The 27,378-nt window shown below is 45.5% G+C and overlaps 1 protein-coding gene across 1 annotated transcript; it reads right to left on the minus strand.

Moving 5' to 3' along the window:
- Positions 1–1,452: 1,452 nt before the first annotated feature.
- CHORDC1 (cysteine and histidine rich domain containing 1) lies at positions 1,453–26,754 on the minus strand. The gene is made up of 11 exons (XM_075851460.1): positions 26,558–26,754; positions 22,381–22,430; positions 22,234–22,290; positions 21,936–22,078; positions 20,458–20,561; positions 15,547–15,605; positions 15,075–15,145; positions 11,253–11,358; positions 11,047–11,166; positions 8,922–8,984; positions 1,453–4,115 (listed from the first exon to the last, which is right to left on the minus strand). The coding sequence occupies exons 1-11, from the start codon at positions 26,619–26,621 to the stop codon at positions 3,960–3,962; spliced, it is 993 nt and encodes a 330-aa protein (XP_075707575.1). The 5' UTR covers positions 26,622–26,754; the 3' UTR covers positions 1,453–3,959.
- Positions 26,755–27,378: the final 624 nt, after the last annotated feature.

The following is a 27,378-nucleotide window of genomic DNA, read 5'->3' on the forward strand; positions in this document are numbered from 1 at the left end:
TGTTTCCCATTTGTACACCGTGAAGCTTTGTGCTCCATGTATTCCCTGTTACAGTATGGTTTCTACACTGTAGCAATTTGTGGCTCTTTGGAGCTCTATCAGAAAATCTGAGCCATTACCACTAGGATATGCCCTCACTTACAGAATGATGGCAGTGCAACTGCCTAGATCCCCACCGATCTTAAACGTCACATCTCCACAGCGATGCCCCCGGCCACCCACTATGCTGGGTACTACAACAACGCCATTCCCTTGAATAAGGCTGTGTTGCAGTTCCCCTTCATAGCAGATAGCAGGGCGCACAGGGGTTCCTGAAGTTGGACCTCCACTGATCATATTCTTATTGCATAGTCTAGTGATTATCATAAAATTTACTGATCGGAATACCCCCCAGGTTCCTACATAGCAAACACTACAAAATTAGTCTTAAAATCTGATGCGGATGTGGCAGCGTATTCCACCCATTGCATTTTACACTGTTTGTTAATGGAGTTTATAAAAACACCAAGTATTTTCAATGTAAACACCACAATCAATGTGAACACAGCCTAAAGGGAGTTATACACTCTGCAATTATACAAGCATTCATACAACACTCGTTCCTGATAATTGCCCTGTGTAAACAGGGCAGCGATCAGCAGTTGAACGAGCAAACGCTCGATCATCTGCTGATCGTATAGTTTTAAAAAAAGTAAAATATTATCGTTGTCGGCAGCGCATCCCGGTGTGAACAGGAAGACGCGCTGCTAACATGATAATTATGTATGGGGATGAGCGATCGGAGTAACGACCCCTCGCACCCATCCATGGGGATGCCTCGTTGATCGGCGCTCGCTGCACCGGCCAAAATCAGCGAGTGTAACGGCCTTTAGGCATTGGTGCTCTGCTTCTATGCAGTACTAATCCTCCGTTCCCATAGAGACCGTATCAAAAGCTCATCCCACAGTGAAAATCTACAAGGTGTAGAACAAGACATGGGAATGGGGGCTTTAAATGCACGCTGCAGATTTTAAATCCACAGTATGCTCTATAGGTTGTCGATTTTTATCACACCCTAACAATTTAATCAGTGAAAAATTACTGTAGTTTCCCTTTAAAAAAATTGGTATCAAATGGTTATTCCAATCTTAGGCATTTAATGTGTAAAAGGTGCAGGTCCGACAGCTGGACCCACATCTATCTACAGAACAGATGTCTCCTGACCCCGCATCCAGCCAGAGAATGGAGAGGTGGCCACGCACGTCTGCTTGGCAATTTTCATAGCTCCCATAGAACAGAATGGAGAGAGCTGCACAAGTGCATGGCCACCTCTCCATTCACTCATACTCCGCCTGGATGCAGCGGCTGCATCACCGGGCAGGGTGACCACCGTTCTGTATGTCGTCCACATCTATCAGACATTTCTGGCATATCTCGTGGTGGGAATATCACTTTAAAATGAAGAAAATGATATATGGATAGTACATGGTCGTAGACAAGCGTAAAACCACGTCTTTTATTTAAAAGTCAGGACGTCAGAGGAGCAGGACATGAAACTGGTTCTTTATACCAACATTGATGCTTCACTGAAAACCCAATCATACGGGAAACAAGGGAAAGACAATCCGGACCCTGAGGCATCATTTACACTAGCGTAATATATGCGCGTGCTTTTCACGCGTGTCGAACACACCTATGTTAGTCTATGGGGCAGTGCACAGTCCGTGGGTTTTGCGCAGCGTGAGTGCGCTGCGTAAAACTCACGACATGTTCTATATTTCCCCGTTTTTCGCGCATCACGATCCCATTGAAGTCAATGGGTGCGTGAAAACCACGCAGGTCGCACGGAAGCACTTCCGTGCGAACTGCGTGATTCGCGCAACAGCTGTCAAACTCTGAATGTAAACAGAAAAGCACCACGTGCTTTTCTGTTTACAAAGATCCAAACGGAGTGTCATAATGATGGCGGCTGCGCGAAAACCACACAGCCACGCATCATACGCTGCTGACACACGCAGCTGTTAAGTGCATTTTGCGCACGCAAAACGCACACGCTCGTGTAAATCAGGCCTTAGACTGGGTCTCCAGACGCAACTTTTTTTTCTAAAATAAAATTATTGAATTATAAAAAAAATATAATGTTTCCTTTCCAGCTCACCGGTAACTGTGGCCACTATGTAAGGGCGGGCCCTTTAAGAAGAAACTCGTATAATTGTTGCGTTATCTTCCAGGCAAAAAAAAATTGCAGATGTAGCAGAGCTGAATACGTGGTAAAACATGCAGCGTTACCTCCCATCTCGGACAAATTAAATGTTTCCCTGAAATAAAATGGCGAGCGACCTTATAAAAATAGTAAAAAAATTACGTCCCTTGCAACATTTTTCTTAGAAGGAAACACTGAAGTTGAAGTCTTCGCTGAAGGCCTCATTCACACCACCGTAAGGATCTTTACTCTTCGCAAATACGGACCTGAAAATACGGATGCACATCCGTAGCCGTCCACCATTGCGGAAGCGCCCATAGGAGTCTGTGCCGCAATTGTGGACAAGAATAGAACATGTTCTATATTTTGCGGTTCATTCCTACTTCCCGGACACACATCCGTAAATATAAAAGAGGAGGCGTCCGGGGCTTAAAGAAATGAATGGATCCGTAATTTGATGAAAACTACGGTCGTCTGCACGGGGCCTTATACCGTACTCTGAGGCAGCATTGCATAGTGATAACCTGCACAAGACATTGTGATATCATGACAAGCTGTGCAAAATGACAAACTCAGCTCTACTATATCTGTAAAATGCCAACACAAGCCACGTTAAGGCCACAACACACATTACAGCATTGTATCCCCTATGTACAGACAAGCCGCAGTCTATGGCTGGGGCCACATAGTGATGAGACTCCACAACGGATTCAGATATCTCTACATGCAATGACCCGGGACAACGTAGCTTGATGCAGTTATAGGACAGTCACGTTGCATCCTTTAAAGAGGACCAGTTCTGTCATGTCACACTGCAGAAATCTATAGGGTCAGTGCTATAGAACACTTTGTCTACCACTGCATTCACTTGTAAAGGGAAGATTTTTAAAGGGTTAAGTTAGCGGACAAAGAGCCGGCTATTATGGCACCTTATGATTGATGAAAAGGCAATATACAGCATAGCATAAAAAACAAAACGAAAATATACAACAATATATTAAGTGATGGATGAAAACTGTTTTTTTTTACACATTCTCTTAAGCTGGACAGCATTTAAAGATTTGCTCCTAAGCTAAGGAATTGTGAATTAAGATGGTAAAACTACGTAACATAAATACATATAGAAATTCTCTGTGGAACCGAACGGATAAGAAACAGTATCTTCAACTCAACTAGATTTAAAGGGGTGGTCTAGTATTAGAGAAACGGGTCTGGATGCTCCCCGGCAGAAACAGCACCACTCTTGTCCATGGGCTATGTCTGGTATTGCAGCTTAGACACATTCATGTAATTTCCCTCATTCAAGTGTGTAGGACCGACCTGCAATACCAGACACAGCCCAAAGGGAGAGACAGCAGACTTTCTTTTTCTAATCCTGGACGATCCTAAGCCCAAAATACAGAGGAAGGTTTATGAAAACTGGTGCATAGGAAAAATTAAGGAGTTTCCCGTACCAACAAAAAAGTTGCAGTAATTTTATATATATATATATATATATATATATATATATATATATATATAATTTACACACACACAAATAAAACTGCTGGAATCTGATTGGTTACCATGAACAATTCACCCACTTTACCTTTGCACCAGTATCTCCAGTGTCATATTTTTGGTCATGTAACACGCGGGCTGAATAGATGCCGGACTAAAATAACCAGAAGTGAAACGAATAATAAAATGCTATATGTGGAAAACAAGTCTTCGCTTTTGGAACAAATAACTTGAAATGACTAATAGTAAGAGGCAAGACGTCCCTGTACGGTCAGGGTCATTCCTGGGCCTCTAGGCTGTTCTGCTGTGGTGGCTGCGGACAGACGGGTTGAGGTAGATCTAGTCTGGCCCACTTCATCGGCTCAGCCTTTCGCATGACAATCTCCACCTTGGTTGCCGTTAGGTTCACATAACTTTTTTGCACATCAATAACCTGCAAGTACCACAATCGAGTTATTAGTGACAGAAGAGATGCTTCCCAAACACGAAAATATTTCTAGAAAGGATATTCACTTTAGGTATACACTCAAAGTCATATTGTTATAACCGAGAACCGCATGGAATAACAGTTTACTTATGTCCACAAATCCGGGCAGCGCTATAGAAAGTATAGGACCGCTACTTGCTATGGGGTAATTGATCATGCATGCACATGTATTAAAGAGGATCTGTCAGTTCTCCTGTGTGGTGTAGTATAGAGGAGCTGTCAGCTCTCCTGTGTGGTGTAGTATAGAGTGCATGTCAGTTCCTCTGTGTGGTGTAGTATAGAGGAGATGTCAGATCTCCTGTGTGGTGTAGTATAGAGGAGCTGTCAGCTCTACTGTGTGGTGTAGTATAGAGGATCTGTCAGCTCTCCTGTGTGGTGCAGTATAGAGGATCTGTCAGTTCTCCTGTGTGGTGTAGTATAGAGGATCTGTCAGCTCTCCTGTGTGGTGTAGTATAGAGGATGTCAGCTCTCCTGTGTGGTGTAGTATAGAGGATCTGTCAGCTCTCATGTGTGGTGTAGTATAGAGGAGCTGTCAGCTCTCCTGTGTGGTGTAGTATAGAGGAGCTGTCAGCTCTCCTGTGTGGTGTAGTATAGATTATCTGTCAGCTCGCCTGTGTGGTGTAGTGTAGAGGATCTGTCAGCTCTCCTGTGTGGTGTAGTATAGAGGATCTGTCAGTTCTCCTGTGTGGTGTAGTATAGAAGAGCTGTCAGCTCTCCTGTGTGGTGTAGTATAGAGGATTTGTCAGCTCTCCTGTGTGGTGTAGTATAGAGGATCTGTCAGCTCTCCTGTGTAGTGTAGTATAGAGGATCTATCAGCTCTCCTGTGTGGTGTATTATAGAGGAGCTGTCAGCTCTCCTGTGTGGTGTAGTATAGAGGAGCTGTCAGCTCTCCTGTGTGGTGTAGTATAGAGGAGCTGTCAGCTCTCCTGTGTGGTGTAGTATAGAGGAGCTGTCAGTTCCCCTGTGTGGTGTAGTATAGAGGAGCTGTCAGCTCTCCTGTGTGGTGTAGTATAGAGGATCTGTCAGCTCTCCTGTGTGGTGTAGTATAGAGGATCTGTCAGCTCTCCTCTGTGGTGTAGTATAGATGAGCTGTCACCTCTCCTGTGTGATGTAGTATAGATGAGCTGTCATCTCTCCTGTGGTAGTATAGAGGATGTCAGGTCTCCTGTGTGGTGTAGTATAGAGGATCTGTCAGCTCTCCTGTGTAGTGTAGTATAGAGGATCTGTCAGTTCTCCTGTGTGGTGTAGTATAGAGGAGCTGTCAGCTCTCCTGTGTGGTGTAGTATAGAGGATCTGTCAGCTCTCCTGTGTGGTGTAGTATAGAGGATCTGTCAGCTCTCCTGTGTGGTGTAGTATAGAGGATGTCAGCTCTCCTGTGTGGTGTAGTATAGAGGAGCTGTCAGCTCTCCTGTGTGGTGTAGTATAGAGGAGCTGTCAGTTCTCCTGTGTGGTGTAGTATAGATGAGCTGTCATCTCTCCTGTGTGATGTAGTATAGATGAGCTGTCATCTCTCCTGTGTGGTGTAGTATAGAGGATCTGTCAGCTCTCCTGTGTGGTGTAGTATAGAGGATCTGTCAGCTCTCCTGTGTGGTGTAGTATAGAGGATGTCAGGTCTCCTGTGTGGTGTAGTATAGAGGAGCTGTCAGCTCTCCTGTGTGGTGTAGTATAGAGGATCTGTCAGTTCTCCTGTGTGGTGTAGCATATAGGATCTGTCAGTTCTCCTGTGTGGTGTAGTATAGAGGAACTGTCAGCTCTCCTGTGTGGTGTAGTATAGAGGATCTGTCAGCGCTCCTGTGTGGTGTAGTATAGAGGATCTGTCAGCTCTCCTGTGTGGTGTAGTATAGAGGATCTGCCAGCTCTCCTGTGTGGTGTAGTATAGAGGATCTGTCAGCTCTCCTGTGTGGTGTAGTATAGAGGATCGGTCAGCTCTCCTGTGTCGTGTAGTATAGAGGATCTGTCAGTTCTCCTGTGTGGTGTAGTATAGAGGAGCTGTCAGTTCTCCTGTGTGGTGTAGTATAGAAGAGCTGTCAGTTCTCCTGTGTGGTGTAGTATAGAGGATCTGTCAGCTCTCCTGTGTGGTGTAGTATAGAGGATCTGTCAGCTCTCCTGTGTGTTGTAGTATAGAGGATCTGTCAGTTCTCCTGTGTGGTGTAGTATAGAGGATCTGTCAGCTCTCCTGTGTGGTGCAGTATAGAGGATCTGTCAGTTCTCCTGTGTGGTGTAGCATATAGGATCTGTCAGTTCTCCTGTGTGGTGTAGTATAGAGGAACTGTCAGCTCTCCTGTGTGGTGTAGTATAGAGGATCTGTCAGCGCTCCTGTGTGGTGTAGTATAGAGGATCTGTCAGCTCTCCTGTGTGGTGTAGTATAGAGGATCTGCCAGCTCTCCTGTGTGGTGTAGTATAGAGGATCTGTCAGCTCTCCTGTGTGGTGTAGTATAGAGGATCGGTCAGCTCTCCTGTGTCGTGTAGTATAGAGGATCTGTCAGTTCTCCTGTGTGGTGTAGTATAGAGGATCTGTCAGTTCTCCTGTGTGGTGTAGTATAGAGGAGCTGTCAGCTCTCCTGTGTGGTGTAGTATAGAGGATCTGTCAGCTCTCCTGTGTGGTGTAGTATAGAGGATCGGTCAGCTCTCCTGTGTGGTGTAGTATAGAGGATATGTCAGCTCTCCTGTGTGGTGCAGTATAGAGGATCCGTCAGCTCTCCTGTGTGGTGTAGTATAGAAGAGCTGTCAGTTCTCCTGTGTGGTGTAGTATAGAGGATCTGTCAGCTCTCTGTGTAGTATAGAGCATGTGTCAGTTCTCCTGTGTGGTGTAGTATAGAGGATCTGTCAGCTCTTCTGTGTGGTGTAGTATAGAGGATCTGTCAGCTCTCCTGTGTGGTGTAGTATAGAGGATCTGTCAGCTCTCCTGTGTGGTGTAGTATAGAGAATCTGTCAGTTCTCCTGTGTGGTGCAGTGTAGAGGATTTGTCAGCTCTCCTGTGTGGTGTAGCATAGAGGATCTGTCAGTTCTCCTGTGTGATGTAGTATAGAGGATCTGTCAGTTCTCCTGTGTGGTGTAGTATAGAGGATCTGTCAGCTCTCCTGTGTGGTGTAGCATAGAGGATCTGTCAGTTCTCCTGTGTGATGTAGTATAGAGGATCTGTCAGTTCTCCTGTGTGATGTAGTATAGAGGATCTGTCAGTTCTCCTGTGTGGTGTAGTATAGAGGAGCTCTCAGCTCTCCTGTGTGGTGCAGTATAGAGGATCTGTCAGTTCTCCTGTGTGGTGTAGTATAGAAGAGCTGTCAGTTCTCCTTACATGTCTGTTTTAGTAGTTGGCTGGCTGCATTGTGCCATTCCTTTGTTATTCCTCCTGGGAATGTATGAATTGACATCTGGGTGTTACCATTCCCTTTGTCAGTAAGTTATGTCCCTTCACAGTCTCACACTGTCAGCACTGATTGGAAAATGTCAGACAATAGGAATACAACATCGCAAGGGAAAACGTAACACCCAGCTATGAATTTATACATTTACAGGAGTAAAAACTGAGAAACAACACAACACATTTCTAAGAAAAGATGCTCCAGAATTGTTATTTCATGGATAACAATTTACTAAAACAGGACGTGTCAGGAGGGGTAACAGGTCCTCTTAAAAGGGGTTTTCCAACAATGAATAATGGGGTAGGCAGCGGGATCATGAATATGCCCTTTCCACATTCTCAGTGCTCCCCATTTGTTCCCATAATCAGTTACAGCAGACTAGTAATCATTGTTTATAGTTCTTGCTTATATAAATGTCCACAGAGGTATTTTTGGGGCCTATCCCTTATTAGGGTATGTTCACACAGAGTTTTTTGCAGGCAGAAAATTCTGCCTGGAAAAATCAGCTCCGCTTTTTTTAAGTGGTTTTGCACCACACACATTTTTTGAGGCTTTTTGTTTAGCTATCTCTGTAACCACGAGCGCTTTTTGCCGAAAAACACGCCAAAAATCGCGTAAAAAAACACGTTTATTTCTATCTCCCATTGATTTCAACTGGGTTTTTGAGGAGGAAAACGCCTCAAGATAGAGCATGTCCCTTCTTTTTACCGTGTGACGGTTTTTCCGCTCACGGGAAAAAACCGCCTCTGCCTCCCATTGAAATCAATGGGAGGCTTTTCGGCGCGTTTTCCGATGCGGTTTCCACGGAAAAAAAAAAACTCAGTGTGAACTGGCCATTATACAACAGATGTCATCTTCCTCTCTAGAGCGCTCCTGGGCAAGACAGGCATATAACGCAAGGGAGCTTGTGGAAATATTTTGGGCAGGGGCTTCTGACCAGGAGAAAACAGCAGAAATTCGGGTAACCCACATCAATAGGTGGCACCGCAGCGCTCGTTAATTTCTTCCTGCTCACTGTGATTTGTCGACACGGATGTAGCGGCGATTCACAGGTATTGCAGAGTTTCCTCGCACTGAAGTGAATGTAAGAAGGCTGCAATACTGTGAATCACCACTATATGTGTGAGCAAGAAGATGGTATGAGCGCTGCGGCCCCTTCAAAACAGCTGATTGGTGGAGGACCTGGAAGTCCTACCCCGACCAATCAGCTATCGATGCCCTATCCTGAGGCTAGCCCATCAAGTTTTAGCGGCTGGATATCCACTTTAATAAGATTCAATAATGAATGTTCAGTCCCCCTCCCCCCTTCAAGAAAGCAGCGACACATTGAAGACCAGAACAAGAACACAACCTCCTTACATACAAGCGTCAGTCATCAGACACTACTTACCCCCCACAACTGTAGGTTCTGCTGAAATTCCTTCTCACCATCGAACACTATCTGTATATTAACCTAAGGGGACAAAGAGATGAGCCAGTAAGTGGGACGGGCGAGGAACAAACGCCCTTCATAACATGCCCCTAATCAATGACAACATGTGTTATCTGTTAACCAAAGGAAACAAGCTATTTACTGTCCATTATCAAGCATGAAATACTAGAAGGGAAACTTTATCCCCTCTTAAGGTTTAAGCCCATTTTCACATTAAGGACCACCGGATTTTTGCCCCCTCCGTCAGACATAAAACTCTTTATTTTTCATTATGTCGCTATCGTAGGTCACGTTTTTTGCGAGATGAGTGGAAGTTTTTTTAGGCATCATTTTGGGGTACATATAAAAGTTACCGTTTAATATATAGGATTTTTATTTTTGGTTATGGACCTTAAAGGGGTTTTCCCATTTGGGACCTTCATCCATCTCTAGAAGTCTCCCTTGACCCCCGTCCGGCTCCCCGGACACTGTCTGATGAGGTGGTCCTGAGTTACGGAAACAGTCGAGATCGCTGAGCCACGCTGTTTCCATGACTCCCATAGAAGTGAATCAAAGTTACAGAAATCACGTAACACGGTGAACTACGCTGTTTCTGGCACTCGGGAGCTATGGAGACTGTAGCTCGCCGTGCTACGCTGTTTCTGCAACTCCCATTCACTTCTATGGGAGTTACGAAAACTGTGTAGCCCAGCTGTTTCCAAACCCCCGACCACCACGCCAGACAGTGGTCAGGAAGCAGCAAGAGAAGGTAGGACGGGGGTCAGGGAGCCTCGTTCTAGAGATAGATGTGGGTCCCAGAGGTGGGACCCGCATCTATTAGACATTTATGACATAGACACGCCATAAATATCCAAGAGGGAGAATCCCTTTACATTATACGATAACTTTACAGCGCAGATTGTTACAAGTATGGGGATACCAATTATGTTCATTAGGCCTTATTCACACAAACCTGTTTCCCGTCAGTGCGCTGTCTGTTTTAACAACGGACAGTATGCTGACCCATGCAATTCAATGGGGCTATTCCCATGTCCATCTTTTTTCATGTGTGTCTGTTGCGAGAAACTCATTAGATGTCTTATTCTGGTCCGTTTTTGTGGACCAGACTCGCCAATTAAAGTCTATGGGCGCGTAAAAAAACCAAAACATATCAGCTGCTAAAGAAATGCAGAGAAAAAAAAAAAAGAAAAAAGTGAAAGGAAGTGCTTGCAGAGGGAGAAGCCTGGACGAGAAAAACGGATGACACCCGGAAACAACACCGTCATATGCATGAAAAACGGATTGTATAAGGCCTTACTTCTGGGAATTATTTAAACAAAAACAAAATAGTTGTTCATTTTGTCACTTTTTTGACCAAACCATCATTGTGGGAAATGATTACGGTCTTTATTTAGAAAAACGATCATTTTTGACGGCGTTAGGACCTATTTTAGCTTTATGCTAATGACTTTTTTAATGGACAACTGGGCGTGTTTTACTATATGACCAAGTGGGCGTTGTACAGAGGAGTGTATGACGCTGACCAATCAGTGTCATACACTTCCCTCCATTAATTTACTCCGCACATAGTGATCTTACTAGATCACTATGTGCAGCCACATAAACACAGTATAACGTTACTGAAGTGTCCCGACAATGAATAGACATCACCTCCAGCCAGGACGTGACGTCTATTCAAAAGCCTGACACTTCGGTAACGTTTGTGTGAGATTTACTGCAAGGCAAGCGTAATCTCGCGAGATTACGCTGTAAACTGTCATTTAAAACGAGATCACGCTTGCCTTGCTGTAAATCTCACACAAACGTTACCGAAGTGTCAGGATTCACAGACACATCCCCTATTTACTGCATGCCCCTCTATTACACGGTGTAAGGTAGTGATGCATGGCGATGACTGGTCCGCACCTTGGCAAATAGATGAGGATCTCCTATTAGATTCATTCCTTAAAGTGTCCCTCCAAAGCCAATCTCCCGCCCGATCTGATACCAAGTGTGGCGTGATGCCAGTGCAATAAGTAGTCCATCTATTACCAGTATTATTAATCCCATCAGACTGCCCTCCTGTTACTCCGCTAATACTTACCCCCGTACTATTGGCCTCTACGAAGCTAAGATCTGGTAGGGAGTTCTTTGCATAGATTGAGATGGTGACTCCACTACCAGTCTGGTGCCAGTCATGTCTGCAGGGAACCACCTTTTTACCCTGTGAAACAAAATCATTACAGATTAGACCAGCGGCTCTGACGGGTCAAAGCCAGGACATTTTTATCAAAGAAACTTTAAACTTACATCATCTTTCTTAATCCATAAGTGAGAACCCTTAAAACATCCCTCCTGGGACAAAAACGTATTGAAATCTGAAGTTTTCCTCTTACAGCAGCTCCAGTACTTCATCCTAATGAAATAAAAAAATTACAAGTTGATCAAGCGATATGAAGAGGACAAGAACGCAAACACTAAAGGGGTTTTCCAGTCGCTAAAAATTGATGGCCTATCCTCAGGTCTGACTCCCTGGACCCCCGCCGATCAGATGTTTTGAAGGGGTGCAGCGCTCGTACGAGAGCCGCTTCCCCTTGATTTCGTCTTGCTCACTGTGAATCGGACCCCGACCCATCAGCTATTGATGGCCTATCCTGCGGTTAGGCAATACATTTTTAGCGACTGAATAACCACTTTAGACCCTGTTCACAGTTTTTGGGCGATGTTTTTTTACACGGAAACCGCGCCAAGACGGGGGAAAACGCCTTCAATCGATTTCAATGGGAGAAGGAGGCATATTTTTTTGCGAGTGGAAAAAAACGCTTGCAGGAAAGAAGTGGAAATGCCTGAAGAAAGGGCATTCCGTCTCTGGCCTCCCATTGACATCAATGCGAGGCAGAGAAACCGGCTTTCGCAGCGTTTTATGCCCACGGCGCTCAATAGCCGCAAAAAACATGGCAAAGAGAGTGCAGGCAGGTCAAAATTTGCCTCAGAGTTTTCCGCCTGCAAAAAAACAGTGTGAACAGGGCCTTAAAGGGGTAATGTAAAGCGGTAAGAAGTCTACAATGCAAATACTGGATTTGTGCTGCCCCCTGCTGGTCACTCTTTGTAGACATACCGTTGACAGGTAGATTTAGATAGAAAGCGACTGTCTAACCCCCTATCTATATGCTATATGAGGGAAATGCATTTCTGGGAACCCCTCTCCAATAGCCAAGGTGGAGAGCGGCTGCAAAAATGGGGTCTCCGCTCGTTTATGAATTTTATGGACCATTTAGGATTTGCCAGCTGCTTCCCCCAGCGATCAGGTCATTAAAGAGGCTCTGTCACCAGATTTTCAAACCCCTATCTCCTATTGCAGCAGATCGGCGCTGCAATGTAGATAAGAGTAACGTTTTTTTTTTTCAAAAACGAGCATTTTTGGCCAAGTTATGACCATTTTTATATTTATGCAAATGAGCCTCTTAAGTACAACTGGGCGTGTTTAAAGTTAAGTACAACTGGGCGTGTATTATGTGCGTACATCGGGGCATGTTTACTACTTTTACTAGCTGGGCTTTGTGTATAGAAGTATCATCCACTTCTCTTCACAACGCCCAGCTTCTGGCAGTGCAGACACACAACGTGTCCTCGCGAGATCACGCTGTGACGTCACTCACTTCCTCCCACAGGAACTTCATTGCGTCGGATGAGTGAGGACACGCTGTGTGTCTGTGCACTGCCAGAAGCTGGGCGGTAACGAAGAGAAGTGGATGATGCTGATTGGTCAGCATCATACACTTCTATTCACAACGCCCAGCTAGTAAAAGAAGTAAAAAACGCCCAGATGTACACACACAATACACGCCCACTTGTACATAAGGCTCATTTGCATAAATATAAAGAATGCTCATAACTTGGCCAAAAATGCTCGTTTTAAAAAAAAAAAACAAAAAAAAAAAATGTTACTGTTCTCTACATTGCAGCGCCGATCACATGCAATAGGAGATAGGGGTTTGAAAATCTGGTGACAGCCTCTTTAAAGGGCCTGTCACGGGAAAGGGTGATCCAAACCAAACAAACCCAACACAGCAATTATTGTGACTGAAGCCTGGCATCCCCAGTTACAGTGGGAAACTACAGTATAAGGTCAAATCTAAAAATCATAAAGAAACACACAAAATAAACACCTCCCCTAACCCCCCACCTAGCCAATCATTGCTAGGCCCAAAATAATCACCCTAAATCTTACATGTCAAAAAGCACATGACATAATAGCGAACACAAATGTAAAGTCTATTTGTGTTCATCTATAGGATTATCAGAAAAAAAACACTTCATTGACATGATCCTCAAGAAACTATGAAAGGTGTTTTGGTGAATAGTGTTTTGTTTTTTCATGGTCTTCTATGAACCACCAGGAAATACATGTCATAGCAAACTAAAGGGGATGGGGAAAGACATAAAGTTAGGCCCCATGCACACGAACGTGTTTTTGCGGCCACAATTCCCCCGAAAATCCACGGGAGAATTGCGGCCCCATTCTTTTCTATGGGGCCATGCACACAACCGTAGTTTTTACGGTCCGTGCATGGCCCGGGAACCCGCACCGCAGAAAGAACGGGCATGTCCTATTACGGACATCTTCTGCAGTCCAGGCTCATTGAAAACAATGACGGCGGCCATGTCCTACGATTTGCGGGCGGCCCGCGGCTGACAGTCCGCAGCCGGCCGACCCGAAAATCACGGCCGTGCACACGGCTACGGTCGTGTGCATGAGGCCTTAAACTTATGATTCTGATTCTTTTGGATCAGGGACGCCAGCTGTCCGGACACCACAGACCTGTTATAGATGCACTTAGAGGGCAGTGTCTCCTCCAATGCAGGACTGCTGACAGGAGCGGCACTACCGCCAGGGCCTGGCACAAGAAGTCCTGGCCAGCGTTGAGATGTTGTGTGCATTCTAGAAGTGAAGAGGACCCGGGAGCGTCACAGGAATTGTCCAGGTTTGGAGCTGTATTTCATACTGATGTCCCATCCACAGGATAGGTCGTCAGTATATGATCTGTGGGGGTCCGACACCCGGACCCCGCACCGATCAGCTGCTCCGGCTGCCTCCAGAAGCAATGCAGTGGTCAGGGGCGGAAGCAGAAGGCTCCAGTCAGAGTATAGCGGCCATGCTGGTTTACTGCAGCTCTGCTCCTATTCACTTAAATAGGAGCAGAGCTGCAGTACAGCACCATGGCCGCTATACTCTGACTGGAGCCTTCTGCTTCCGCCCCTGACCACTGCATTGCTTCTGGAGGCAGCCGGAGCAGCTGATCGGTGCGGGGTCCGGGTGTCGGACCCCCACAGATCATATACTGACGACCTATCCTGTGGATAGGACATCAGTATGAAATACAGGCCACAGCCTGGACAATTCCTTTAAAGTGTAGCTAAACGTTTGACGTCATAGTGACATGTCAGAAGTTTTGATTGGTTGGGGTCCGAGCACGGAGACCCCCACCAATCGCTAGAACGAAGCAGCTGAAGTGCTCCTGTGAGCGCTCAGCCGCTTCGTGTCTGTTCAGCTTTTTCCGGAAAGCCGATGTATCGGAGTACGGGCTCATAGACTTTCTATTGAGTCTGTACGCGATACATTTATTTATGGAAAAAGCCGAACAGACACGAAGCGGCTGAGCGCTCACAGGAGCACTTCAGCTGCTTCGTTCTAGCGATTGGTGGGGGTCTCCGTGCTCGGACCCCAACCAATCAAAACTTCTGACATGTCACTATGAGATGTCAAACGTTTAGCTACACTTTAAGTGTATATTTTTCTTTTTTTTGGTGTCTGGTCTGGGGTCTAAATGAGTTTAGAGGTCTGCAACATGCTAACATGACGACCGCTTCCCCTGACCGCAGAACTTTACTAAAACTAATGGAGTTCCCCTGTCCCACAGGATTACATTAGTATCCCCTATATAACACGACACACGTTGCGTTCGCAATCACTAGCCCACTCTGTTAACGTTTACTCCTGGGGGGCTGATCTTGTGGACTGCGGGTCTATTCTTGATCCCCCGTGATATAGGGAGATAAGACTGCGCTCAGCTACCGATCATCTGAAGATCAGACATAAAACATGAAAGATGCAACACAAGAATGACATACCCTTCGTGGAAGATGGGCACCCCTGTGTGATACTGACAAACCTCTTCATTACTCTGCGGTCCCGTAAACGTCTGAGGAGAAACACATAGAAAATCATTAAGATCGACACAACTGGTCACCTGTCCTTATAATAGAGTCCGGAAGGGAATATAGTCATGAAAACCTCAAAGTAAAAGGGCACAGCAGGTTTTCTTTCTGCAATTTTTGAGACCTGCATTGGGCTGTGTTTGAGTTCCGGCACAGCAGGCGGCCAGGAGCGATACGACCCCTTCAGGCCCAGGATCGGTGGGGGTCCCGGCAGTAGATACAGAGATATTCATGGCCCAATTTAAATGTATTAACACTATATTTGGGATCTGTGTGATATGAATTGCAGATACTCGTGTGCCGGACTGTTACAAACAGTCATAACCGAACAATAAATCACTTTGTGTAAAGGGGTCTGAGGAGTAAAAGGAACATCTGATCTAACCTTTGTGCAACCGCCATTTTTACAAGAGGTTCCAACTCTGATTTCTCCCGTGTCTTCATCTGCATAACAAGAGAAAAAAATAAGTATTAGTAAAGTCATATGAAGTTAAATAGGATTACCAGGTTTCACAAGACAAACGGCATAGATTATTAGATCTTAGACCTGATGAAGCTGGTGTACTTACTGTGAAAATCACATGCCATACTGGCTGTGTAATACTTTCTCAAAGTTTTCCTGCTGGATATTAAAATGAGCATTTTTGAGAGCAATTATATGCGTGATGTAATCTCAATCTCCTTCCACCTAGAGCTCCTATCAATGCTGAAATCTCGCACATGCTCTGTGCAAGCTGCAGTGCCCCTGGCTCTGCAATGAGAGAGCCTGTCTTCCAGTGCGGAACAACAGGTCCTAACTCCATTTTCTGCTTTCTTTTATTGCAGAGCCAGGGACACTGCAGGTTGTACTGAGCATGTGTGAGATTTCAGCATGGTGCGGGGGAGGAGGGACACTTATAGGAGCTTGTCAGCTCCAGGTAGGAGGAGGAGATAAAGATTATATCATGCATATCTCATGAATATACTTGATATCATAAAATACTTATTTTATTATCAGGCATGAAAACTTTAAGGGTATGTGCACACGATAACTGGCTTTTACGTCTGAAATTACAGACTGTTTTCAGGAGAAAACAGCTCCTTAATTTCAGACGTAAAAGCTCCTCCTCGCATTTTGCGAGGCGTCTTTTACGCCCGTAATCTTGAGCTGTTCTTCATTGAATGCAATGAAAAACGGCTCAAATTAAGTTTCAAAGAAGTGTCCCGCATATAATGTATAGAAGTGTCCCGCATATAATGTATATAAGTGTCCCGCATATAATGTATATAAGTGTCCCGCATATAATGTATATAAGTGTCCCGCATATAATGTATATAAGTGTCCCGCATATAATGTATATAAGTGTCCCGCATATAATGTATATAAGTGTCCCGCATATAATGTATATAAGTGTCCCGCATATAATGTATATAAGTGTCCTGCATATAATGTATATAAGTGTCCCGTATATAATGTATATAAGTGTCCCGCATATAATGTATATAAGTGTCCCGCATATAATGTATATAAGTGTCCTGCATATAATGTATATAAGTGTCCCGCATATAATGTATATAAGTGTCCCGCATATAATGTATATAAGTGTCCCGCATATAATGTATATAAGTGTCCCGCATATAATGTATATAAGTGTCCCGCATATAATGTATATAAGTGTCCTGCATATAATGTATATAAGTGTCCCGCATATAATGTATATAAGTGTCCTGCATATAATGTATATAAGTGTCCTGCATATAATGTATATAAGTGTCCCGCATATAATGTATATAAGTGTCCTGCATATAATGTATATAAGTGTCCCGCATATAATGTATATAAGTGTCCCGCATATAATGTATATAAGTGTCCTGCATATAATGTATATAAGTGTCCTGCATATAATGTATATAAGTGTCCCGCATATAATGTATATAAGTGTCCCGCATATAATGTATATAAGTGTCCCGCATATAATGTATATAAGTGTCCCGCATATAATGTATATAAGTGTCCCGCATATAATGTATATAAGTGTCCTGTATATAATGTATATAAGTGTCCCGCATATAATGTATATAAGTGTCCTGCATATAATGTATATAAGTGTCCTGCATATAATGTATATAAGTGTCCTGCATATAATGTATATAATTGTCCTGCATATAATGTATATAAGTGTCCTGCATATAATGTATATAAGTGTCCCGCATATAATGTATATAAGTGCCCCGCATATAATGTATATAAGTGTCCCGCATATAATGTATAGAAGTGTCCCGCATATAATGTATATAAGTGTCCCGCATATAATGTATATAAGTGTCCCGCATATAATGTATATAAGTGTCCCGCATATAATGTATATAAGTGTCCTGCATATAATGTATATAAGTGTCCTGCATATAATGTATATAAGTGTCCCGCATATAATGTATATAAGTGTCCTGCATATAATGTATATAAGTGTCCTGTATATAATGTATATAAGTGTCCCGCATATAATGTATATAAGTGTCCTGCATATAATGTATATAAGTGTCCTGCATATAATGTATATAAGTGTCCTGCATATAATGTATATAATTGTCCTGCATATAATGTATATAAGTTTCCTGCACTTCTTTTGACGAGGCTGTATTTTTACGCGTCGTCGTTTGACAGCTGTCAAACGACGACGCGTAAATGACAGGTCGTCTGCACAGTACGTCGGCAAACCCATTCAAATGAATGGGCAGATGTTTGCCGACGTATTGGAGACGTATTTTCAGGCGTAATTCAAGGCATAATACGCCTCGTTTACGTCTGAAAATAGGTTGTGTGAACCCAGCCTGACATAGAATCATACAGCCATTCTGGGATGGATTTTCAAAGTATGTACACCAGCTTCATCAGGTCTAAGAGATCATTTAATAATGTATGCAGTTTGTATTGTGAAATCTGGTAACAGATTCTCTTTAAATACAAGTCTGTCCAGTTATACTGACAGTATATAGAAAAACCATAACCGTAAAGGAGTGTTCACAAAAATAGTTTTTTTCCACCAGTCAACCCTTTGATAGGATGACTAACATTACAGACTTGGAGGCCATCATTAGGCCCCGGCTGCCATGACAACCCATCAACAGCCTGTGATCGTGTTGCGAGTGGGTGTGTGGGGGGGATTGAATGACAGAGTGGCACCCTTTTGTCTAATGGTTGAGATGCAGCGGTCACGATTGAAAGCGTCATTTAAGTCTCTGAATGGTCTCCAATTCCAGCCATTAGAGCAAGGTGTCAGCTGTAATATACAGCTGACACCCGCTGAGTATGGAGTAACCCTATGTCAAATGTTGGCAAGGGATTAAGAATCAGTACTAATGGCAGCATGTAAGATATTAAATGGTCAGTATCATCCCTTTCTAGGTTCCCGGCCACTGTCGCCCTCTTGTGGGTGATCACACAGGTCCAACTGCGATGTAAATGCACCATGGAGGATGGGAAGGGGTTAATATCTATCATGCAACCAGGAGTCACCTCTAAGTTCATGAAAGGAGTGGGTGTTGTGTGTGGATCTGTCAGCAGCTCTCGCTATGGTCAGTTTAGCTCACGTCAATAGTGAAAGCTGCCGAGCGCTCGGAAAGAATTTATTTTTCCGTATCTTTTCCCAGGCCGATAATCTGAACCTGTTGCTTTTTATAGACGCATCATCAGCAAGGTCAACAGCACAGCATCAGCAAGGTCAACAGCACGGCATCATTGTGTCACAGGAATGAGCAGGGAGGAACGTCTGTCCTGAGTACATAATGTACTGTGTGTGTGTGTGTGTGTGTGTGTGTGTGTGTGTGTGTGTGTGTGTGTGTGTGTGTAATAGAGAAGCCGCAGCACAAGAAGTATTCTGCAATACACACAAAGGGGGGGGGGGGGAGGGGCATCACTCTACAATGCTGCAACATCCAACCAAAATATTGATCTTTAACCCCTTAACATAGAATGACGTACATGTACGTCACCTGCGACGGTTAGTTGATGTCGTACATGGATCTCGTTCTGATCCCGATGGCTGTGGATGATTCCCAATCTCTTCGGAAACCTGGCTGTGACGGACAGCCCGGCTCCTGCTGCAATGGTGGGGATCAAAGAGAAGTCTGATCTGGTCTGCTTATCCCTTAAATGCAGTAGTGAAAGGTAATTCTGGCATTTAAGTGGTTTGACAGAGGAACGGGGCTCTCCCGGTCACCCTTCGGGCCGCTGATGGGTTGCCATGGCAGCCGGGGACTAACACGGCCGTATGCCTTTAAGGCCATGCCAGAGGCTGAATCCGCTGATTTCGTCTGGATCATCCGGCTATTAATGTGTTTGGGAGGGGTCTTCCTAATCTCCCCCGATGGCAAATTTCGGGAGAAAGAAAGATCGGCATGTTGGACTTCAGCGTGAACGATCCTTTGCTCAGATTTGCTGCTGCCAGGTGTCTGGCAGCAGATTATTCCCCTCTCCCCATTGAAGTAAACATGCACGCTCGACCAAGCTAAGTGTGCATGTTAATTGTGGAGTCAGAACGAATAGCTGCTAGCCGAATGCATATTCACAACAATCTAAAGTCTAGTGGAGGGTCCACTGACCATGAGCTAACTAAATGGTGACCCTGCTGCTGGGACCCCAGCGATCCGCTCTGGAAAATTGATAGAGAACCCCCCTCTATTAACTGAGAATTCCCTATAGTATCTGAAAATGGGTTTTTATAAAACCCTTAAAGGGTAACTAAATTTTTAGAAAACTTCTAACACGGCAGAAGTTTTGATCGGTGGTGGTCCGAGCACTAAGTTTTAGAGATTTCTGGGAGTCTAAGCGGCAGAAGCGCCCGGGTGATCGCTGAGCTGCTTGATTTTTGATCCACTTTTCTCGGAAAGCCAAGGTACCGGTGTACAGACTCAATAGAAAGTCTATGAAAAAAGCCGTTCAGAAACAAAGTGGCTCAGCGCTCACCCGAGCACTTCTGCAGCTTCGTTTTAGCGACTGTTGGTGGTCTCAGTGTTCGGACCCCCACCGATCAAAACTTCTGACATGTCACTAAGAGGTCAGAAGTTTTTTGAAAGTTTAGTTACCCTTTAAGGGGGGGGGGAGATGTGGGACTCTGGGAGCGAGCACTATCAATGGCATGGTTATTCGGGCAATGCGGCTGGCTCTGCCCATGTTCAGCCAAGAAACGCAGCAGATTTCACCTGAGAGAAGTTTAGACACTATTACTTTAGAAAATCCAAATATTCAATATATTAAAGATTCGAATGAGAATGCAGCTGCGCATGAAATATCAGGAACCAGAGGAGTGTGAATTACCGGCTATAATCTGCTCAACTTCTGTGGAAAGTTTCAGCTTATCCAGCGCTTGCTTCAAAGACGCCGAGACTTTCAGCTGTAACCGAGTGAGCGGCTCGTCCGCACTGAAACGTGAAGGAACAAGAAGGGATTATACGCCGGGAAGTTACCAGACTCGCTCGTCTACAGACACTTTATTTGATGTGTGTATTTTTTAGAGAAAATGTATCTCCCAATCCACTATTGTAATAAATACAAAACACAAGTAAAGGAAACGCTGCGCAAAATGCCAATTTAAAAGGAACATTCCAGGAAAAACTGATGCACTGCTTTAGCTCTAGTGCCGGACCTGAGGGGCGGGGCATGACACAGGTCTTCAGTCTCTTCTGCTTCCTTGGGGGTAGGAAGAACCAGGGTCACGCACCTCAGACTTGGATTTGACTTCTCACAATGTGAACCACTTTCTTAGCTTCGATGCCACATTTTATACCCTAAGTCCTTGGGTCCGGTTTCCAGAGCTGCCACCGGTCACTAGGTGCCCACGTCATTACACCACCAGCCTGAACTGCTCATGCCAGGCAGAATGGATCCATAGATTTACGTCGTTTACGTTAAATTCTAACCCTACCATCTGCAAGTTGTAGCATAAATCAACTCCGCAAAGTTATACCCATCTTCACCTGCCCAATTTTGGCCGCCTGTACCCGTTATAGCCTAGGCTTCCTGTTCTTCGCTGACAGAAGTGGGACCCAGTCGTGGTCTTCTATTGTTGTAGCTGATCTCGAGCTACTCTTCTCTAGACCACTGATGCAGCACACGTTTTTTTGAGCTCGGCTCGAACGCCCTAGAACATCCGATCGCTCGTGAGTCGCTGCCATATAGTGGCATAACTTACGCCCAACCTATAGGTTTAACGAACAGGCAAAAAAAAGCAGCAGCGTAGTGGCTACGCTTGCAAAAATTCTTCCGATTCTCGCACAACTCACTCTATAGGACAACATGGAAGTCGCATGTGATTGGCGGTAATGCAGTCATTTTACCACGACACTCAAGCGACCCGATGTTTTACTCTCGCCTTCACGTCAGCATGAACATCTCGGTCTGTTCTCTTCTCACGTTACAGGGGTTGTCTCATAAACGGACGCCGGTCTAGTAACCAGCTGATCGACACGATTTGGGCTTCTCTAACCCCGTGATCGGCTCTTATGTGTGTCTGGCTATCCATTTCCCACGGAACGGCCGACATGGCCTTGAATGAATGGCCGACCTGGACGGGCTTGGACCACCAGAACAAATGCCACTCTGAGCAAACATCTCTGGCTCATAGAGGGGAGTCTCAGTTGGCGAACCCCTTCCGATAATGTCCATATGCCCTAATGGGGTATAACTAGAGCAGGTTTGACACGGTGTCCTTTCGTTTTTCACATTCAGCGCCAGTTCTAGATACTTAGGATGTCTCTTCATGGTTACATGAGCCGGGACCAGTCTTCTGCACTCACCTGGGTCTCTTTATGCATTCTATAGGCTTTGGCGCTTGGATAATGTGTTCATTGAACTTTGAGTTGGTCAAGTCTTTCGTTTCCGACGTGGTCTTCACCGTTTCTGGGGGCTTCTCGTTACTATGTAAGCCCTTTGTGCAACCCTGCAGCAAAAGGAAATAGCAAAACAATGGTGAAAAATACATTTAAAGCTTCAAGGTTTAGAACAGAAAATGTTAGTCTTTGTAAAGACCTGATGCGCTAAGACAAGTTATTATTTCATGAAAATCTGCCTGGGATATCGACAGAAAACACGTACCGCAATGCCGAGGAAATCTGAAAAATCTGTCGTCCGCCTCTTACAACACGACCAACCCTGCACACAACAAAACAGGGACAAGTCAACGCACGGCTGCGTTCCAGGATGATCTACCATGAGCTCCGTCATCACAAGCGTTACACGTACCTTCAGAGCGTCGTGAAACACCGGGACCCCCGGATGATACGTACAGGACCCTACAACACAACGACACGCAATAAGACCGCAGTAAAATACTCCACATCTACAGGTGTTACTACGATGCCGGCCGTCATCTCTGTAGAGCAGTGGTCTCCAGCGGTTGCAAAACTACAACTCCCAGCAGCCTCCAGCTGTCAGGGTATACAGGATTTGTAGTTTGGCAACAGCTGGAGGATGAGTGAACATCACTGCATTATTATAGGATCTCCGTTATTAATAGCTCTACTATAAGGGCTATCATGGATTGGATAGGTTGGATTTAAAGGGCTTTTCTGGGGCTTTGATACGGATAGCCTATCCTTAGGATAGGCCTTCAATATCAGATTGGTCGGGGTCAGACTTCTGTCACCCAACCGATCAGCTGAAAGAACGCCGCGGCCCCTTCATTCGAGTGCTGCATCTGCTTCATTGTTTACCAGGTATAGCGCCATACATTTGGTAGTGGCTGTGCCTGGTATAGCAGCTGCAAAAACAACAAAGGGGACGCAGCACTGACCAGAGCACCGCAGCACCTTTACTCAACTGATCGGTGGGGGTGCCGGGAGTCGGACCCCCACCGATCTGATATTGATGGCCTTTTCTATGTCCCAGAAAACCCCTTAAACGGTAACTTCTCGGACAGCCACCAATAAAAACTTCTGACATGTCAGCAGTTTGTCAAACGTTTAGTTACTCTTTAAACTGCCTTAGGCAGTGCCAAATAGGATCCACAGGATAGGTGACAAATAATCTGAGGACAACCCCTTAAATGAGGACCTATCAAGTTCCCCAGCTGCAAAGCCACATTGTCCTCATGCCTTTAATCCTGCATTCCCCAACTGCAAAGCCTTTTTTTGTTTGGTATCTACATGCCTTTGTTCCCCGCCATCAGCCCCCATTGTTTTGTTGACTACCCCCAACCAGGCGTGAGCGTAAGCCACACTATAGTCGTCAATTTATTAACCCATTAGCATATTAGCCGGCAAAACGAACGGCGCTGATTGTGGGGGCATCGGGGCGAGTAGAGATAATAAAAAGGCTCTGCAAACAGGGAAGGCAGGAATTAAGGTATGGTGGCGAGTTCGCTTTTTTGGGAACCTCACAATGTCGGGGTCATTATTTACCAGGACATCTAAGGGGTTACATGGCCAGAATCCAAACCTGGCCATTACCATTTGATGTCAGTTACCGCAGGCGAGGGGCAAGCTATGGCGCTGTGCCCGCAGTATCACTGCGTCATGCATGTGAATCATGGTCAGCGAACGGGTAAACAGGTCAAAGACGACTGAAAGCTGTCAGGTGACCGGGGAGATGCTTCTACGGGAGAACGTGGCATGTGGTGGAACAAGTCACAATGTTTTCCCATATTAACCGGTGAAAAAGAAAAACCTTTCTCCCTGTATTACGCATCCGTAAAACAGCAGTGTGCACGAGTCCTAAGGCTACGCTTCCCGGGTCACTATTGTTTTTCTGCTGCGGTTTTATTTTTCTGTCCAGATGTGACAAATGTGGATGATCTGCAGTACCTGAAACGGCTGTATTGAGATGAGGATGAGCAGCAGTATCGGGCACATTGAGATGAGGATGAGCAGCAGTATGGGGCACGGTTGTATTGAGATCAGGATGAGCAGCAGTATCGGGCACATTGAGATCAGGGTGAGCAGCAGTATCGGGCACGGTTGTATTGAGATCAGGGTGAGCAGCAGTATCGGGCACATTGAGATGAGGATGAGCAGCAGTATCGGGCACGGTTGTATTGAGATCAGGGTGAGCAGCAGTATCGGGCACGGTTGTATGGAGATGAGGATGAGCAGCAGTATCGGGCACGGTTGTATTGAGATGAGGATGAGCAGCAGTATCGGGCACGGTTGTATTGAGATGAGGATGAGCAGCAGTATCGGGCACATTGAGATGAGGATGAGCAGCAGTATCGGGCACATTGAGATGAGGATGAGCAGCAGTATCGGGCACATTGAGATGAGGATGAGCAGCAGTATCGGGCACATTGAGATGAGGATGAGCAGCAGTATCGGGCACATTGAGATGAGGATGAGCAGCAGTATCGGGCACATTGAGATGAGGATGAGCAGCAGTATCGGGCACATTGAGATGAGGATGAGCAGCAGTATCGGGCACGGTTGTATTGAGATGAGGATGAGCAGCAGTATCGGGCACATTGAGATGAGGATGAGCAGCAGTATCGGGCACATTGAGATGAGGATGAGCAGCAGTATCGGGCACATTGAGATGAGGATGAGCAGCAGTATCGGGCACATTGAGATGAGGATGAGCAGCAGTATCGGGCACATTGAGATGAGGATGAGCAGCAGTATCGGGCACATTGAGATGAGGATGAGCAGCAGTATCGGGCACATTGAGATGAGGATGAGCAGCAGTATCGGGCACATTGAGATGAGGATGAGTAGCAGTATCGGGCACATTGAGATGAGGATGAGCAGCAGTATCGGGCACATTGAGATGAGGATGAGCAGCAGTATCGGGCACATTGAGATGAGGATGAGTAGCAGTATCGGGCACATTGAGATGAGGATGAGCAGCAGTATCGGGCACGGTTGTATTGAGATGAGGATGAGCAGCAGTATCGGGCACATTGAGATGAGGATGAGCAGCAGTATCGGGCACATTGAGATGAGGATGAGCAGCAGTATCGGGCACATTGAGATGAGGATGAGCAGCAGTATCGGGCACATTGAGATGAGGATGAGTAGCAGTATCGGGCACATTGAGATGAGGATGAGCAGCAGTATCGGGCACGGTTGTATTGAGATGAGGATGAGCAGCAGTATCGGGCACGGTTGTATTGAGATGAGGATGAGCAGCAGTATCGGGCACGGTTGTATTGAGATCAGGATGAGCAGCAGTATCGGGCACGGTTGTATTGAGATGAGGATGAGCAGCAGTATCGGGCTCGGTTGTATTGAGATCAGGATGAGCAGCAGTATCGGGCACGGCAGCATCTACAGACGCCCCTGCGTCTCGTACCACAGTATGGCTAGGTTCACACATTGCGTTTTTAGCATGCATTTTCCATGTCTCTCAACGTAAACAAAAAAAAACATGCTAAAAACGCAACAAAAACTCACTGTGTGAACCCAGCCTAACGGAGACGCAGCGTGGGTCTGCTGATCAGTGAGGGGCGAGGGCGCCTCCACTCATCACACATTGATGGTCTTTCTGATGGCCACGTTTACACACCAGATTTTCAAGCACATTGATTTACATAGAGAATCGCGCTGCCCGGAGTTTTCCACGTTGTGGTTGACATATCACATAAACTGCGCCGGGAGCCACGCGTGGATCAGACACATTAAATGAGACCAATCTGCTTGCGGATCCACAAGAAATAAAACCGCAAATCCACAGCCTAAATCTAAGGGTCAGTCTCCGATTCTCTAGCAAATCCACTGAAAACACCCGTTGTGTGGACGTACCCTCCATATAAAGTCCTAGAAGACCCCTTTAAACTGCAGGGTGCCCCCACAAGGGAGCGCTGGGGGACAGGATCACCTAACAGGGAACATGTCATTACTTCATGATCTTTGGGAGTCCGAGAGCCGGGACCCCCACCAGTGCTAAGGATGAAGGGGCTGGAGTGACTCATGGCCCCCCTCATGGCACTAGTCACGTGAATCGGACCCCCACCGATCAGAAAGTGAGGTCATATCCTAGTGGAACATACCGGTACTACGCCATGATCTTACCAGTGCAGTACTGGGGCGACTACGAGGTTGTGTTGTGATTGGCTGATTTGGCGCCATATTGCTGCAGGATGCCCACGTCAGCCGATCCTTCAGCATTTCTACGCCGCAGCTTCAGATGACATTACACGGACGAGGAGGCCACGTCTATAAGACTGAGTTCACACGTCGCAGATTTGTAGCAGATTTTAATTCTGGATTTTACCCTCTGCAAAGTGTGAACTCAGCCTAACACCTGCGGTAATGGGACCCCCATAGTAAACAATGTATAGTCATTATATAGGGTCTGCATAGCACCCCCTGTCATATTGAGGTGTGGACCCCGTAACCAGGCCTCTATATAAAGCGGATGATGCCTCGTTACATGACATCGTCCTCTCCCCGGACAGTATGGAGCACCGGACACATGACAGTCAGGATCTCACCGTCGGTGTTGGTTTCGGCGTCGTAGCGTTGTCCGCAGCCCCGGTTGTAGCACAAAATTGACATGACGACGTACAGCGGGAAGAACCGCAACCGCAGCGGAAGAATGGGGCTCACTGCCGGGTACACACTATTCACGCTCTTGCTTCCGGAAATCACCGGCTAACACTCGGGAACTTTCGCGAACCTTCCGCGCATGCGCACGCCGTGGATTCGGAGCCAGTGCGCATGTTCGGATCATAGCCGCAGCCGAGGGTTTAAGGCCTATGCGCTGTTCCGCCGCCGGTTGTCGGTGCTGCGTCTTTGCTGGGACTGCTTGTGTCAGAGGGGTTCAGATTATGGGAGAATTCTATATATTATATGTGTATAGTCTTATATTTCCTCCAATATTTGAAAGTAAAAAATAGGCAGAAAGAGATATGGAAATTCTGCAAAATTTTGACGGGTGTGTATACATTTGCAACATGCAATATTATGCAAAATATAACTTGAAGCCACTGCAAATACTCTTGTTATGGCTTCCTTCACACGCATTTATTTTTTCGCTTAAAAAAAACGCTTCTTAAAATCGCCACCTTTTTGTTTTTAACCCCTTAATGACCAGCCTATTTTAAACTTTAATGACCAAGATATTTTTTACGTTTTTCCATCGTCGCATTCCAAGAGCTATAACTTTTTTATTTTTTGTGGGACAAGTTGTATTTTTTAATAGCACCATTTTGGGGGACATAGAATTTATTGATTAACTTTTATTAACTTTTTTTTGGGGGGGGAATAGAAAAAAAACAAATTTTACCACGCTTTTTTACGTCTTAAATCTACG

The sequence above is a fragment of the Rhinoderma darwinii genome, chromosome 2, assembly GCF_050947455.1.
Source record: "Rhinoderma darwinii isolate aRhiDar2 chromosome 2, aRhiDar2.hap1, whole genome shotgun sequence".
In the NCBI taxonomy this organism is placed as follows: domain Eukaryota; kingdom Metazoa; phylum Chordata; class Amphibia; order Anura; family Rhinodermatidae; genus Rhinoderma; species Rhinoderma darwinii.

Bases quoted from the DNA above. Each gene is read 5' to 3' on its own strand.
- CHORDC1 (XM_075851460.1), bottom strand. From the start codon at position 26,621: ATGTCAATTTTGTGCTACAACCGGGGCTGCGGACAACGCTACGACGCC. The intron at 15,606-20,457 runs GTAATTCACACT...CTTGTTATGCAG, and splicing joins AGTTGAGCAGATTATAGCCG to ATGAAGACACGGGAGAAATC. The intron at 11,359-15,074 runs GTATGTCATTCT...TTATTTCATTAG, and splicing joins GTGCCCATCTTCCACGAAGG to GATGAAGTACTGGAGCTGCT.